General features: G+C 36.8%; 1 protein-coding gene across 1 annotated transcript; it reads left to right on the top strand.

Moving 5' to 3' along the window:
- The first annotated feature begins 250 nt into the window (after window positions 1-250).
- On the top strand, window positions 251-1849 carry LOC107769370 (protein JINGUBANG-like). The gene has a single exon (XM_016588582.2). The coding sequence runs from the start codon at window positions 307-309 to the stop codon at window positions 1690-1692; it is 1386 nt and encodes a 461-aa protein (XP_016444068.1). The 5' UTR covers window positions 251-306; the 3' UTR covers window positions 1693-1849.
- The last annotated feature ends 12803 nt before the right edge of the window (window positions 1850-14652 follow it).

Genomic DNA, 14652 nt, shown 5'->3' with positions numbered 1-14652 from the left:
AAGTACTCCTAATTACAGCTTGAAGTATTTATCAAGCTCTATGCATCTCCCTCAGATAATATTTAATTTACTATAACTCTCTCATATATTTTTAGGTGAATATTTAGTATTTCCCTAATTGTTCCTGGCGCACCCATATCTACATGCCCAACTAACCACAGTTGTAGGCATATATCATAATGTCTATATTCAATACCCTATCGTACTCAAAATTGAAGTACTACAGTACTCCCCCTTCATATAAACACTGACAAATTCAATCCTTTTGTTGCACCCTTTTCTTACCCAATATTTCTCTAGACCAATATGGAATACTATGGCAAGAGAAGCCTCCATAGTTACTTTGATAAAGAAAAAAGATTATCAATACAATCCCCTCCTCGTCTCTCCTTCAACTCTCATCTAAAATTATCTGAACATGAACTTCTCTATAGTCCATCAAGATCTTCTAATGCTAGTGCAACCACTATGTATTCCTTAATGCCCCCTCCTAGCACGGATTCTCCTTGGACACTTTCCCCTTTACAAACACCATCTCCATCTCTCCTCTACCACTGCATCGCGTCCCTCCATCGCCACGAGGGCACAATTTACTCCATCGCTGTTGCAAAAGGTATTGTTTTCACTGGCTCAGAGAGTAGCCGGATACGTGCATGGCGACAACCGGATTGTATCGAGAGAGGGTACCTCAAGGCAAGTTGTGGTGATGTTAGGGCAATTTTGGTCTACGGTAACATGCTCTTTACTTCACATAAAGACCACAAAATCCGGATATGGAATGTGAATGCATCCGATCATTTTCGAGGCAAGAAAATCACAACCCTACCTAAGAAGAACACTTATTCATTTCTCAAATTTCCTAGGTCAAACAGTAGCAATCAACATAAAGATTGCATTTCTTGCATGGCTTATTACCATGCAGAAGGGCTTTTATACACAGGATCATGGGATAAAACAGTCAAGACATGGAGAATCTCCGATAATCGATGCGTTGACTCATTCTTGGCTCATGAAGATAATGTCAACTCAATTATTGTAAATCAAGAAGATGGTTGTGTTTTCACATGTTCATCCGATGGTTCAATAAAAATTTGGAGGAGAGTATATGGACAAAACTCTCATACTCTAACAATGACACTAAAATTCCAGCCATCACCGGTTAATGCATTAGCCCTAAGCACTTCAGCAACTTCTTGTTTTCTCTACTCTGGATCCTCAGATGGATTCATAAATTTTTGGGAAAAGGAGAAAACTTCCGGTAGATTTAACCATGGAGGATTCTTGCAAGGGCATAGATTTTCTGTCCTTTGTTTGGTTGCAATTGAGAAATTGATATTTAGTGGCTCAGAGGATACAACAATTAGGGTTTGGAGAAGAGAAGAAGGGAGTTGTTTTCATGAGTGTCTTGCTGTGTTAGATGCACATAGAGGTCCAGTTAAGTGTTTGGCTGCTAATTTGGAAATTGACAAAGTTGTAATGGGATTTTTGGTTTATAGTGCTAGTTTGGATCAAACTTTTAAAGTTTGGAGAATTAAGGTTATGCCTGATGAGAATAAAGTTAATATTTCTTCAGAGGAAAATCATCAGCAGAATGGTGAAAATAAAATGAAGACGATGGACTATGAGTTAAATCCTGTTTTATCTCCTTCTTGGGTAGAGAAGAAACTACAAGGGAGCCATCATTTTCACTAGGAAAAAAAAAAAGAAATGATTTCGTTATACTGTTTAGTATACTTGAAATCGACGTGTATATTATTTTGTATTCAAAATTCAGGATCTATGTAATAATGCCCCATAAATCTGTTTTGCTGATGACATCTTATATGGTGAGACAACTCACATACTGTCCCGTTTGATCTTATACCACTATGACTAGATTATTGACATATAAGCTAAACATGCACTTTTACTCGGTTTCACTTTACGTGACATAATTATTATTTGGATGGCCAAGGAAGGAACTTCTACTTACTCCATTTGATTCTCCTATTTCGGTTCTAAATATCAATTTAATTGGTTGCTAGAGTAAAATCCTTTAGTATATATTAATCCATCTTTCTTTTGAAAACAAAACTTAGATACTAAGAAATAGTATAAGTCAAAACACTACAACTTCTATGAAAAAAAAAATAAAATAAAATATATATATATATATATATATATATATATATAATTCTTTTTTTACAAAAAAAAAATAATAATAATAATACCTAGCTGACAGTCTTTTCTGGGTGATTTTTGGTTTTTACAGTTATTCCAAAAGAAAATTGACTATTAAAGCCATGTTAATGGCCCAAGCAACTTTCTGTACACAATTGGTACCGGAAGAGAGAATATAAGGAAAAATTCATGCACGCCCTTGTTTCATTCATTAGGCAAATATGATTTAATGTTACTATGGCTACACTGTCACGGCATAACACTTTGAGCTACCCCGATCGAACTGCCGAAAACTGATACATCAGCACTGTACTGGTCATTGTATAAGTTATTCGTAGAATAGAACATTGAAGATATCAGATGGAGTAGATAAACTAATAAATATCCGATATCTATAATATAAAAATAGCTACCAGCAGCAAAGTTCCCAATTAATTTAATTTTTTCCACTTTTTGCATGATTTTGGTGGTGTATTCAATGGCATTTGCTAGCTAGGAGACAAATCCTGTCTGCGCTAATTTAATTTGAGATGTACACTGTAAAGTTCTGTAATTAATATCCACCAGAAATAATTATAGGAGTATTTAATTTCAAAGTAGTTTGTTACATTGTCAACAACAATTGTCCTGTTAAAATAATGATATACAGCCAGAATTTAAAACAACTACCGTAGAATATCAATTGTTCATTTACAGCTTCTCATTTTTTTACTATTTGAGATCATTTTACTAGCTTCCACTCACGGCAAATAATTACATCTACATTGCATTACATTTGCCAAATAATACTTAGAGGGTGTTTGGCTAAGCTTATAAGCGGATCAAACTGGCTTATAAGCACCTTTTGGCTTATCTACGCGTTTGGTAAACACTCAAAGTGCTTATAAGCCAAGTGCTTATAAGCTAAAATCAGTCATAAGTCATAAGCCGGTCACCCCCAACTTATGGCTTTTCAACTTATAAGCACTTTTAGTTTGACCAACACTTTTACTAGTTTATCCTTAATAATATTTTCTAATTCACAAAATACTTTTCCCAAAATAAATTTCTTAACTTTCTCTTCATTCCATATTCGTTATTAATTCGTTTCTTTACAAAGAAATTTTTAATTTATAATCTTCTGAAAAAGATTCAAGGGTATTTTAGTCATTTTAACAAAAGAATAGCTTATCAGCATTTTTTAATCAAACACATCAACTGTTTATTATCAGTTTCAGCACTTCTATCCAAACACGTAAATGATTATTTTAAAAATCAGTTTCAGCATTTAAAAAAACTTTTCAGCACTACAAACTTATCAGCTATTTACAATCAGCTAATCCAAATGGGCTCTTAGTTGCACTCATCATTTTGTCAAATATTAAAAGAGCCCTTCTAATTGTTGGAGTCACAATGCTCTACTGCACACAGACACCTCGGATCTCTTTCTTATCTACTCCCGTGACTTAGATTTATCTTCTTTCTCTAGGAACATATGTAATAAATTACCAACAAGGGTTGTGGTGGAGTGGTAAGTATTCCTTCATCCTTAACTAGAGATCTCAGGTTCGAGTCTCTGAGTATGGAGTCGCCTTTGTTAGGGAGTGTTTTACCCTCGATGTGGGACTTTTTTAGTTGGGCCCAAATATGGGTACCGAAAACCGGATGAAAAACAAAAAAAATATGTAATAAGTTAGTTGAGTAGTCTAAGTAAGCAAACAAACAAGAGTCCTATATTACTTTCCCCTAGCTACGTCAGTTTTTTTTAATATCCACTCAAACAATGTATATTCACTTTTTGGGTGCAATGAAATCTTTTCTTATTTATAGTTCCCTGCATATTTGAAGTATTGCATTTGCATTTCAGATATAATTGTGACCCAATGAAATGATCAATTGGTGGAAGTGACTAATAGGAAATTTACTTCGCCTCACATCCCGTTTTCAAGCAAACCAAAATATTAAGGAAAAAGTAAAACATAGACTTGGTATGACAATGCACAATATTCTTTTCACTAAATATAAGAATAAGAAATAATTAGGAAAAAAAACTTTCTCTCTCTAGACATGAACTCTCCTCTCAGCAGTAGCTGATTATGGCAAGGAAGGCAAAATCTGGAGAAGGAGGGAGCATCGTACAGCATACCACAACAGGAAGAGACCCAAAAAAAGTTCCACAATCATTGGAGGGAAAGAAATTCTGAAAGTTTCTCTCTCTAGAATAAGAGCTTTTCTCAGCTCCGCTAATGACGAGAAAATCGAAGACTAGAGGGAGGGGACAACAATCGAAAGGTAGCAATCAAGGAATAACCATGGCAAAAACAAGAATACCGGACTCTGCAGATGCAAAGAAACAACGTAGCATTAATGCAATCCAAGGAATAATACCATTGGACTTAACCATAGCGCCCACATTGAAAACACAGCAAAGGAGCAATTCAGTGAACAGAGAAAGGGGAACTATGGATCTAAGCTGGGGGAAAATATACTGGGCTGACATGGTGAATGAGGAAGCCATAGATAGCGAGAACAAAGGTACGCGGTCGAATTCAAATTCAAGCCCTAAATCATGGAGTCGTGTAGTAGGGGCAATTCCGAGTACAGAGGGGCTAGATCTGAGCAAACCAGTAGAGAATCACATAAATGTAAAAATTACTTTGTATGACATCAAAGGCAAGGTGGAGTATTGGTCATCAGCAGTGGTCTGCTACGTCCTAGGATCCAATCCTCCACAACCTGTAATGGATGGATACTTTCGGAGGATATGGGGGAAATTGGTAATTGATAAGGTGGCACAAATTAGTCGAGGTGTGTTCATTGTACGCTTTCATGACCTAGAGTATAGAAGCAGAGTGGTAGAAGAGGGAGTCCAAATGTTTGACAGAAAGCCAGTCATAGTAAAGCCATAGAAACCAGATATGGACTTCACTAAAACACAAATGGAGAAAATACTTGAGTGGGTAAGATTATCGGAACTGGACATCAAATACTGGGGCAAGGTAGCGCTGACTAAAATAGCAGGGCTAATTGGGTAACCTCTCAAAGCAGATAGTGCAACTACGCAAAGGGAAATATTAACATATGCTTGAGTATTGGTGGAGACTGCATTGAATCAAACATATCCAATATCAATAATATTTGAGAATGAATATGGTAAAATAGTGGAGCAAACTGTAACATATGAGTGGAAACCTGTGTTATGTGACAAGTGTGGTAACTATGGCCATGAAATGAAAGAATGCAAGAAATTCCTTAAGGAGGAAAAGGGTAAACAGGAGAAAATAGAAGGAACTAAAGATCACCAGGGACAGGGAAATGAGACCAGCAAGGAGATCAGTAATGAAATGGAGAAAACAACAGAGACAACGACCAAAATCCCTGCAAAAAAAGGAGGAAATCAGACCAAACAGATAACTGGCAGGCAAGGTAACCAATAAGGATTCAAGGCAAGGAACTACATAAAAAGGGGGGTGACCTTACAAAATACAACAATAAAGTTAGGGAACATATTTTCTAGCCTAGTGGAGAAATAACCATTGGAAGAGAGGAACAAATACTCAGAAGAATCAAGCTCTTCTTTCCCTGAAGGAGTACAAGGTGCAGGGGAGCCATGACTTGGCAAGGGTGGGGGCCTCCCTCGTCCTAATGGATAACATAGGTTTCTGGAACACTAGAGGACTAAATAATCCTACCAAACAGAAGGTAATAAAGATATTCATACACAATGCTAGGGTAGGGGTATTTGGTCTTCTGGAAACAAAGGTGAAGAGAGCAAAAGTCCAGCAAGTCTCTCTTCACCTCTGTCAAGGCTGGTCGTTTAGTACAAATCTATCCCAATATCCCAGAGGAAGGATATGAATTCTATGGAATCCTATGCTATATGGAGCCAGCATAACCAAAGTAATAGCACAACTAATTCACTGTGAGCTACACCATAGAAGGACTGGCAAAACACTACATGTGATATGATTTATGCATTCAATGATGTTGCACTTAGAAGAGATCTTTGGCAGGCAATTAAAAATATTCATGCTCAGATAAAAGGTCCATGGGCGATAAAGAGGGACTTAATTTGTGTTCTACATAAGGAGGAGAGAATGGGAAGCCCTGTCACAATGGCAGAGATAAGAGACTTTAAGAAATGTGTTGAGGATTGCTCATTGTTGGACCTTAAATCTACTAGAGCATTCTTCACATGGACAAACAAGCAAAGTAGAGGGGATAGAGTACTCAGTAGAATTGATAGAGTAATGGTAAATGATGAGTGGGGACTAAACCTACCTGCATCAGTAGTACATTCACTGTTTGATCACTGTCCAGCCATTATAAGTTGGGACAATGGCAACCAACCAAAGAATAAATGTTCAGATACTTCAATATGTCGAGCTTGGCCCCAGATTGCAAGGAGAAAATAAAGTCAGGGTGGAGAATTGATAGGAAAGGCACTAAAATGTATGAATTAGTGGGAAAACTAAACAAAATCAAAACACATATTGCAAGAGCTGAACAAAGACAGATTCGGTGAGGTTGAAAGGAAGGCAGACGAGACAATGCAGAAGCTTCAAAATTTCTAGGAAAGAATGCAATTGGATCCATGTAACATCCAATTGATAGAAGAAGAAACTATCCTGTCCCTGAAATGCAAAATATGGTATAATGCTAGAGAGCAGTTCTTGAGGCAAAAATACAAAATACAGTGGCTGACCCAAGGAGACATGAACACAAAATTTTTCCATAGTATGATGAAAGCAAAAAGGAATTCTAATAGAATATTCTCTATTGATAATACAATTGAAAAACACACAAATGATCTAGAGAGGATAGATAAGGCATTTATAACCTTCTATGAAGGTCTATTGGGAACCAATAAAAGGAATAGGGAGCATGTATGTAGCAGCTTGATAAGACAAAGACCTACCAGTCAGTCTTGCTGATGCTAAGAGGACTCCAGTCATTCTCAAGGGCTTCAGGATTATGCACTAATGCAGGAAAGTCTAATATTTTTAGTGTCAATATGGATCAACAATGCCTGGTGGATTTATGTGACATAACATGCTACCAAAATGGGTCTTTACCATTTAAGTATTTGGGTGTTCCAATTTCAACTAAAATGCTCACTGGCATAGAGTGTGAGATATTGGTAGACAAGATGACAACAAGAATTAAAGCATGGGGATCAAGGAACCTATCATATGCAGGTCGAGTACAGCTAATCAACTCAGTGTTGATGCATGTTCACACATATTGGGCTTCCATATTCAACCTACCTAAAGAAGTGATGAAAATAATTACAACAAGTTGCAGAAACTTTCTATGGAATGGGAAGGAAGTGAGCAACAAAGCACCACTGGTAGCATGGGACTTGGTATGTAGACCAAAGAATATGGGAGGCCTGGGAATCATAAATGGGGTGGTATGGAATGCGACTGCCATAGCCAAGTATGTATGGAATATTGCTTGCAAGGCAGATGATCTATGGGTAAAATAAATAGATCACATATACTTAAAAGGCAGCTCTTGGTGGCAATACAAACCTCCTAATGACTGTTGCTGGTATTGGAGGAAAATTTGCTCGATCAGGGACAAGTTTGCACAGGGGTATGTCGAACAAGGGTGGTTAGCAAGGAACGACAGTTATACCATTAAAAATGGTTACCTATGGAGAATAGGAAACCTGGATAATTGGCCGTGGAGTAGCTGGGTATGGAACAAAGAAAATGTGCCTAAACACAACTTCATATGTTAGTTGGTTGGACACAAGAGACTACTAACAAGATTGAGAATGCAGAGCATATGGATAATCCAAGACACAAAATGTGCAATATGCGACAATGAACCTGGGATGATAGAATACCTATTCTTTGAATGCCAGTTCTCAACAGCTTGTATATTGGCAGTGCTAAAATGTTTAAATATTGGAATACAAAACACCACAGTACAAGGCATATGAAGAAGGCTAAAAAGAGGAGTCAAAGTAGAAAGAAGCAGAACATTCGTAAAGACGGCATTAGCATCACTAGTATATGCTATATGGAAGGCACGCAATGAAGCATTATGGAACCAAAGAGTTCCTAATCCTGGGACAATCTGTAATCAAATTCAGCAGGAATTTAAGACAAGGAATGATAGAATAGGTACCAAGGAAGGAAGTTGGAGGGACGGGGAGTGGATAGAGGGTCTGTATAGGCAAAGGTCATAACACAAAAGAATACATAGAGCCCAGTTTTACGACAATGGAACGATTATAGGTTGCAATATCTAGCTTTCATAGTCGGTATAGATTTTAAAGTGTATACCTCATACAGTCGTTGTTGGGATGATTAATAATATTTTTCTCTTCACCAAAAAAGAAATTCTGAAATGTCAATGCAATATACAAGGCATCGCTCCATTAGCTTTGCTAGAATGATGGCTTCGACATCAATAGTGGTGGAGAACACGCCGGCTATGAAATCATGGGCAGATCTAATGGAGGAAGAGGAAAGCGAGTCGGAATCAGTAGGAAAACAAAGCCATGCAAAGGAACGAACAGAAAGGGAGAATTGGAGTCAAATTGTAGGAAAAAGGTGAGCAAATCAAAGGGTATGACCTAACCATGAAAGAAGGGGAGCAATTGAGATGTAATGTTCAAATTACAATGGAAGACATAAAAGATGAGATAATTTACTGGAGATCTGCTATAATTTGTTATGTGTTAGGCTCAAATCCACCACAAACAGTTATGGAAGGATACTTCAAAAGAGTACGGGGAACACTGGGAATAGATAAAATAGCTCAGGTGAACATGGGAGTGTTCATAGTAATATTTCACTCAATAGAGAACAAAGAAAAGGTGGTAGAGGAAGGAATCGGAATGTTTGACAAAAAACCAATAGTTGTTAAATCATGAAGACCTGATATTGGATTTGACAAGCAGGTGGTTGATAAAATTTCTGTGTGGATTAGATTGATGAACCTGGATATAAAATACTGGGGATAAAATGCTCTAATAAAAATAGCAGGGATGATTGGTAATCCACTGAAAGCGGACAGAGCAACAACACAAAAAGAGAGATTGCAATATGCAAGAATTTTAGTTGAAGTAACACTAAATCAGATAAATCAAGATATGGTAATATTCGAGAATGAATGTGGAGTGATCATTGAGCAAGAGGTTAGCTATGAATGGAAACCAGTCTTTTGTAAATTATGTCAAAACTTTGGACATGGTATCAAAGATTATAGGAAGTAATTAAGGCAGAACCAAGTGGTAGAGGGAACTAATAGGGAACCAGACAACAGGAGGAATATAAATAACTCCAAAGAAGTGGAGAAATATGTCGAGCAACAATAGAGCACTGAAGCAGGTAGCATCACTACAATTGAAAATGGGAGTAACAAAGATAAGCACCAGGGGACACAACGAAATCAAAACCAGGCAGTAAATAACAGAAGAGAGCAGGAAACATGGCAAGTGGTACAGGGAAAAAATTGCATGGAAGGGTCGAGGAAACAATCAAAATACTTATGCTGCAGTAACAAAGCTGTACAAGAGGAATAATGGGAGGAATGAAGGAGAGGAGAATACTAATGGAAAAGAGATGGAATCACAAGAGAATGATAATAAATCAGGGAAGGATGGGGGACCTAACCCCCACCTCCCTAATGGATATCATTGGATTTTGGAACACCAGAGGCCTAAACAGGACAACCAAACAAAAGGAAGTGAACCTTTTTCTGCAAAGACAACAGGTTGGATTGTTTGGGCTCTTGGAAACAAAGACTAAAAGGGCTAAGGCAAATCAAGCTTCTCTTAATCTTTGTACAATGTGGTCTTATACTACAAATTACTCTAAGCATAATGCAGGTAGAATCTGGTTATTGTGGAAGCCACAAACCTTTACTATAATGGTGGAAAGGGTTACAAAACAACTAATACATAATATAATTACTCACAGTAGCACATGAAAGGTGATTAATGTGACAATGGTGTATGGATTCAATGACCATGCACTAACGTCTGACTTGCGAAGAGACATAAGGATGATAGCTAATCAAATGGTAGGGGCATGGGCAATTATGGGAGACTTTTAACTCTATACTCAATCAAGAGGATAGAGTGGGAAGTAAGGTAAGTTATGCAAAAATAAAAGAATTTAAGGAATGTGTTGAGCAATGTGAACTAAAAGAACTGAAATTATCGGGGTGTTTTTTTATACATGCAGCAATAAACTGCAGCAATAAACAAGATGGATAGGATAGAGTACTAAGCATGGTTGACAGGGTGATCACCAATGCTGATTGGATAAATAAGTTGTCAACATCTGAGATTAATTACATGCCTGCAGGAGTATATAATCTCAGTCCTGTAATAATAAAATGGGATAGAACTGGCACACCTAAGATAAGGATTTTCAGATACTACAACTTGTAGAGTATGGATAAATCCTACATGGCAAGAGTGGAGAGCAACTGGAGATAACCAATAAAGGGAACAAATATATTCAAAATTATGAAAAAATTGAACAGACTTAAAAAGGTTCTGCTAAAGTTAAACAAAGACAAGTTTACTAAAGTAGAGAAAGAGGTAGAGGAAAGCATGAAAAAGCTAGTAGAGTATCAAGATAAGATCCAAAAGGATCTTAGGAATTAATTGTTAGTCATAGAGGAGAAAGATTTGACACAGCAATGCACATACGAGAAGAAAGCAAAAATAAAATATTTGCAGCAGAAGAGTAAAGTACAGTGGCTCAAATATGGAGATATGAAGACAAGCTATTTTCACTCTATGATCAAGGCTAAGAGAGCAGCAAGCAGGATATTTACAATTTAGAACATGCAAGGAGAAACAGTTTATTCAATAGAGGCAGTAGTTGATGCTTTCATTGAGTTCTATACAAGCCTACTGGATACTGAATAACAAAGCATGGATCATGTGGCAAGCCATATAATCAAAGAGGGGAAGATTAGTTCAGCAGAACAAAAGGCCCAACTAGTAAGAGCTTTCTCACAAAAGGAAGTTAAAGAAGCACTATGGGACATAGAAGGGACAAAGGCACCAGGCCCTTATGGGTATAGCGGCCAATTTTTCAAGGACAACTGGACCATTGTAGGTGAGGATGTCACTGCATCTGTGCTGGAATATTTTCAATCTGGAAAAATGCTCAAAGCACTCAACAATACAGTTATCACCCTTATACCAAAATCCACTCATGCTGAAACAGTAGGAGATTACAGACCTATAGCATGTTGTAATGTGGTGTACAAGATTATTTCAAAGATGATGTGTAATCGATTGAAGTTGGTATTTCCAGACATCATATCACCAAATCAAAGTGCTTTTGTGACTGGGAGAACAATAGTACAAAATATCTTGATTTGTCAAGACCTGGTCAGATTATACAATAGAAAACAAATCACTAAGAGTTACTTGATCAAGGTGGATTTGAAGAAGGCGTATGATTCCATTGAATGGAAGTTTGTGGAGGAAATGTTGCATCCATTAAACTTCCCTGGGATCTTAATAAGGTGGATTATGGCATGTATCACCTCAACTAGCTACAACATTAACTTAAATGAAGGGTGCTATGTTAGATTACAGGGGAAGATAGGTTTGAGACAAGGAGATCCAATCTCTCCTCTACTGTTTGTCATTTGTTTGGAATATTTCATGCGAATTATGGTGCATGTGGCCAGGCAAGAGGAATTTATTTTTCATACAAAATGCAAAGGATTAAGGCTAACATACCTTTGTTTTGCTGATAACATGATATTATTCTGTAAAGGAGACTACCCTTCAGTAATGCTCATGCTAAGGGGGTTCCAATCATTCTCCCAAGCATCTGGTATGACCGTCAATGCAAATAAATCCAATATTGTTTGTGCTAATATGAATGGAAGGGAGATAGAAGACATATGTGAGCTGACAGGGTATAAGAGAGGTAAACTCCCATTCAAATATCTTGGGGTGCCTATATCATCAAAGAAGCTAAGTGTTGTGGACTGTGAAATATTAATAGACAAGATCTTGGTGAAGATAAAAGGGTGGGGATCGAGGAACCTATCGTATGCAGGGAGAACCTAATTGGTAAATGCAGTGTTACTGCATTTACATTTATATTGGGCATCAATCTTCTTGTTACCAAAAAGGGTCCTGAAGGACATTGTAGCTATATGCAGGAACTACTTATGGGATGCAAAAAGTGTCACGAACAAAGCCCCATTGGCAGCATGGGACCTGGTCTGCCGAACTAAATGAGAAGGTGGATTAGGCATAGAAGACTGCTTGATGTGGAATGAAGCAGCATTGGCAAAGTATGTATGGAACATAAAGCAAAAAAGTGATTCCTTATAGGTCAAATGGGTAGATCATATATACATAAAAGGCAAGGACTAGTAGCAATATAAACCACCACAGGATAGTGTATGGTATTGGAAGAAAATATTTGATATCAAAATAACTTTTTCTGCAGGATTCATACAAAAAGGATGGAAGGGACAGACAAATATATACACAGTGAAAGAAGGATACCAATGGAGAAGAGGAGCAGCACTTAAATGGTTGTATGCAAGATAGATTTGGAATAGACTAAATGTTCCAAATATTGCTTTATTGGCTGGTTCATCATGAGATAGAGATTACTTACAAGAGACAGATTACATATAATAGGAATCACTACTAAAAATTCGGCCAAAATCGTTCGCGACCAACCGACTGACTTCAGTAGGTCAAAAACCGACTGAAATACTGATCGAAGTCGGTCGGTTTTTTAAAATATTTAATTTTTTAACTTTTTTAAGAAACTGACCAACTTCGGTTGATATATTCTGCGCAAAAATGTGAGAAACTATTTTAGCGTCCAACGAAATTTATTTTTTAAGAAACCAACCGAAATCGGTCGATTTTTCATAAAAAAAAAATAAATTAAAATTAATATTCAAAAAATTGACCGAAATCGGTCGGTTATTTCAGTCAGTCATTTTAAAAAATCGACCGATTTTGATTGGTAATTTTAAATTTTTAATAAAACCGATCGAAATCAATCGATTATTTTCGCGCGAAAATGCAATTAAAGAATACAAATACAAATAAAAGAAAGTCTTAAACCAAAATGTATCAATAGTCTAGTGGTAGAATAGTATCCTTCCACAGTACAAACCTTGGTTCGATTCCTAGATAATATATTTTTTAATTGCATAATTAAAAATACCGACCGACTTCGGTCGGTTTTTTCGGCAGATTATTTCTTTTTGGGTCATTTGTAAAATTTAATTGACCGATCGAAATCGGTCGAAAATTACGACCGACTTCGGTCGCTATTTATTATCGACCAGCCTAATTTCGATGGATTAAAGTCGGTCGAAAATCGGTCGGTTTTTTCAGTTTACCAACCGATTTTGGTCGGTATTTATGGACAGTTTTAGACAGTTTTCTAGTAGTGAATAAGCCAGGAAAGAACATGTCTACTCTGTGGAATGCATGATGAAACAATGCAGCATCTGTACTTTGAGTGTCAATTCTCAAAACTGTGCATTGAAGAACTCTGCAACGGGCTGGGAATAAAGCTGAAGCAAATAGACATGCAGAGCATTTGGAGGAAAATGAGATGTATTAAAGAGAGAGTACGCGGAGGGTTCGTGACCTCAATCATCATAGCTGTAATGTATTGGGATATGGGAAGTAAGAAATAAAGCACTATAGAATCCGAAAGTAACATGGCCAACAATGATGCGGAAGAGCATAGCAAATATAGTGCAACTGATAGAAGCCAACAGGAAGAATAGGAAAGAAATAGAGTGGATAAGTCAATTGTATAGATAGGAAAACAACAATGACATTTCGAATAGATTAGGACCTGCTTCCAACTGGACAGACCTACCTAGTAGGGATGGTCAAGGAGAAAGAGAATAAATGGTTATAGTTTTTGACATAGAGCTAGCTAGGGATAGATTATGGATTGTAAACATCACTTGTAAGTATCTTTTGTCCGGTGGAGATCAATACAAAATTTTCTTTCACCAAAAGACTTGATATGACAATGCATAATAATACGGAACACATATATACAATGTGAGGATATAAGGTGCTGTGAGAAATTAACGTGGACACAATGTTCGTCCGACAAAATATAGTAAATTGCAGGAGTCGTGTCATAGGGATCGGATAAGAGTTGACCAGTTGAAAGATAATGCCATTTGGTGGACATGATTATGTTGTGATGTTAAAAATAAAATTAGAGAGGAATTCTTGTCACGTTTTAGCAAAAGAGAGAGAATGAAACACTCTTGATACTTTCTCAAGATTTGAGAATTCTAATAGACTTAATTAGGTTTCTTATTTGATGTTCCAAATTTAAATCAATGAACTTTGATTTGTCACTTGTTTGCTACATGTGATCTACCTAAAATAAAACCATATCACTTAAATTGGGTGATATGTTATCTTAGCAGCTTACAAGTGCCGAAATGGAAAAATTAAAAATATGGGGAGAAATCTAAGGAGTTGGTACATAATTTCATACAAAGTGTTATTAT

Source organism: Nicotiana tabacum, chromosome 23 (assembly GCF_000715075.1).
Source record: "Nicotiana tabacum cultivar K326 chromosome 23, ASM71507v2, whole genome shotgun sequence".
NCBI classification, from domain to species: Eukaryota; Viridiplantae; Streptophyta; class Magnoliopsida; order Solanales; family Solanaceae; genus Nicotiana; species Nicotiana tabacum.
The sequence above is the reverse complement of the archived record's forward strand: the minus strand, read 5'-3'. Positions and strand labels throughout refer to the sequence as shown.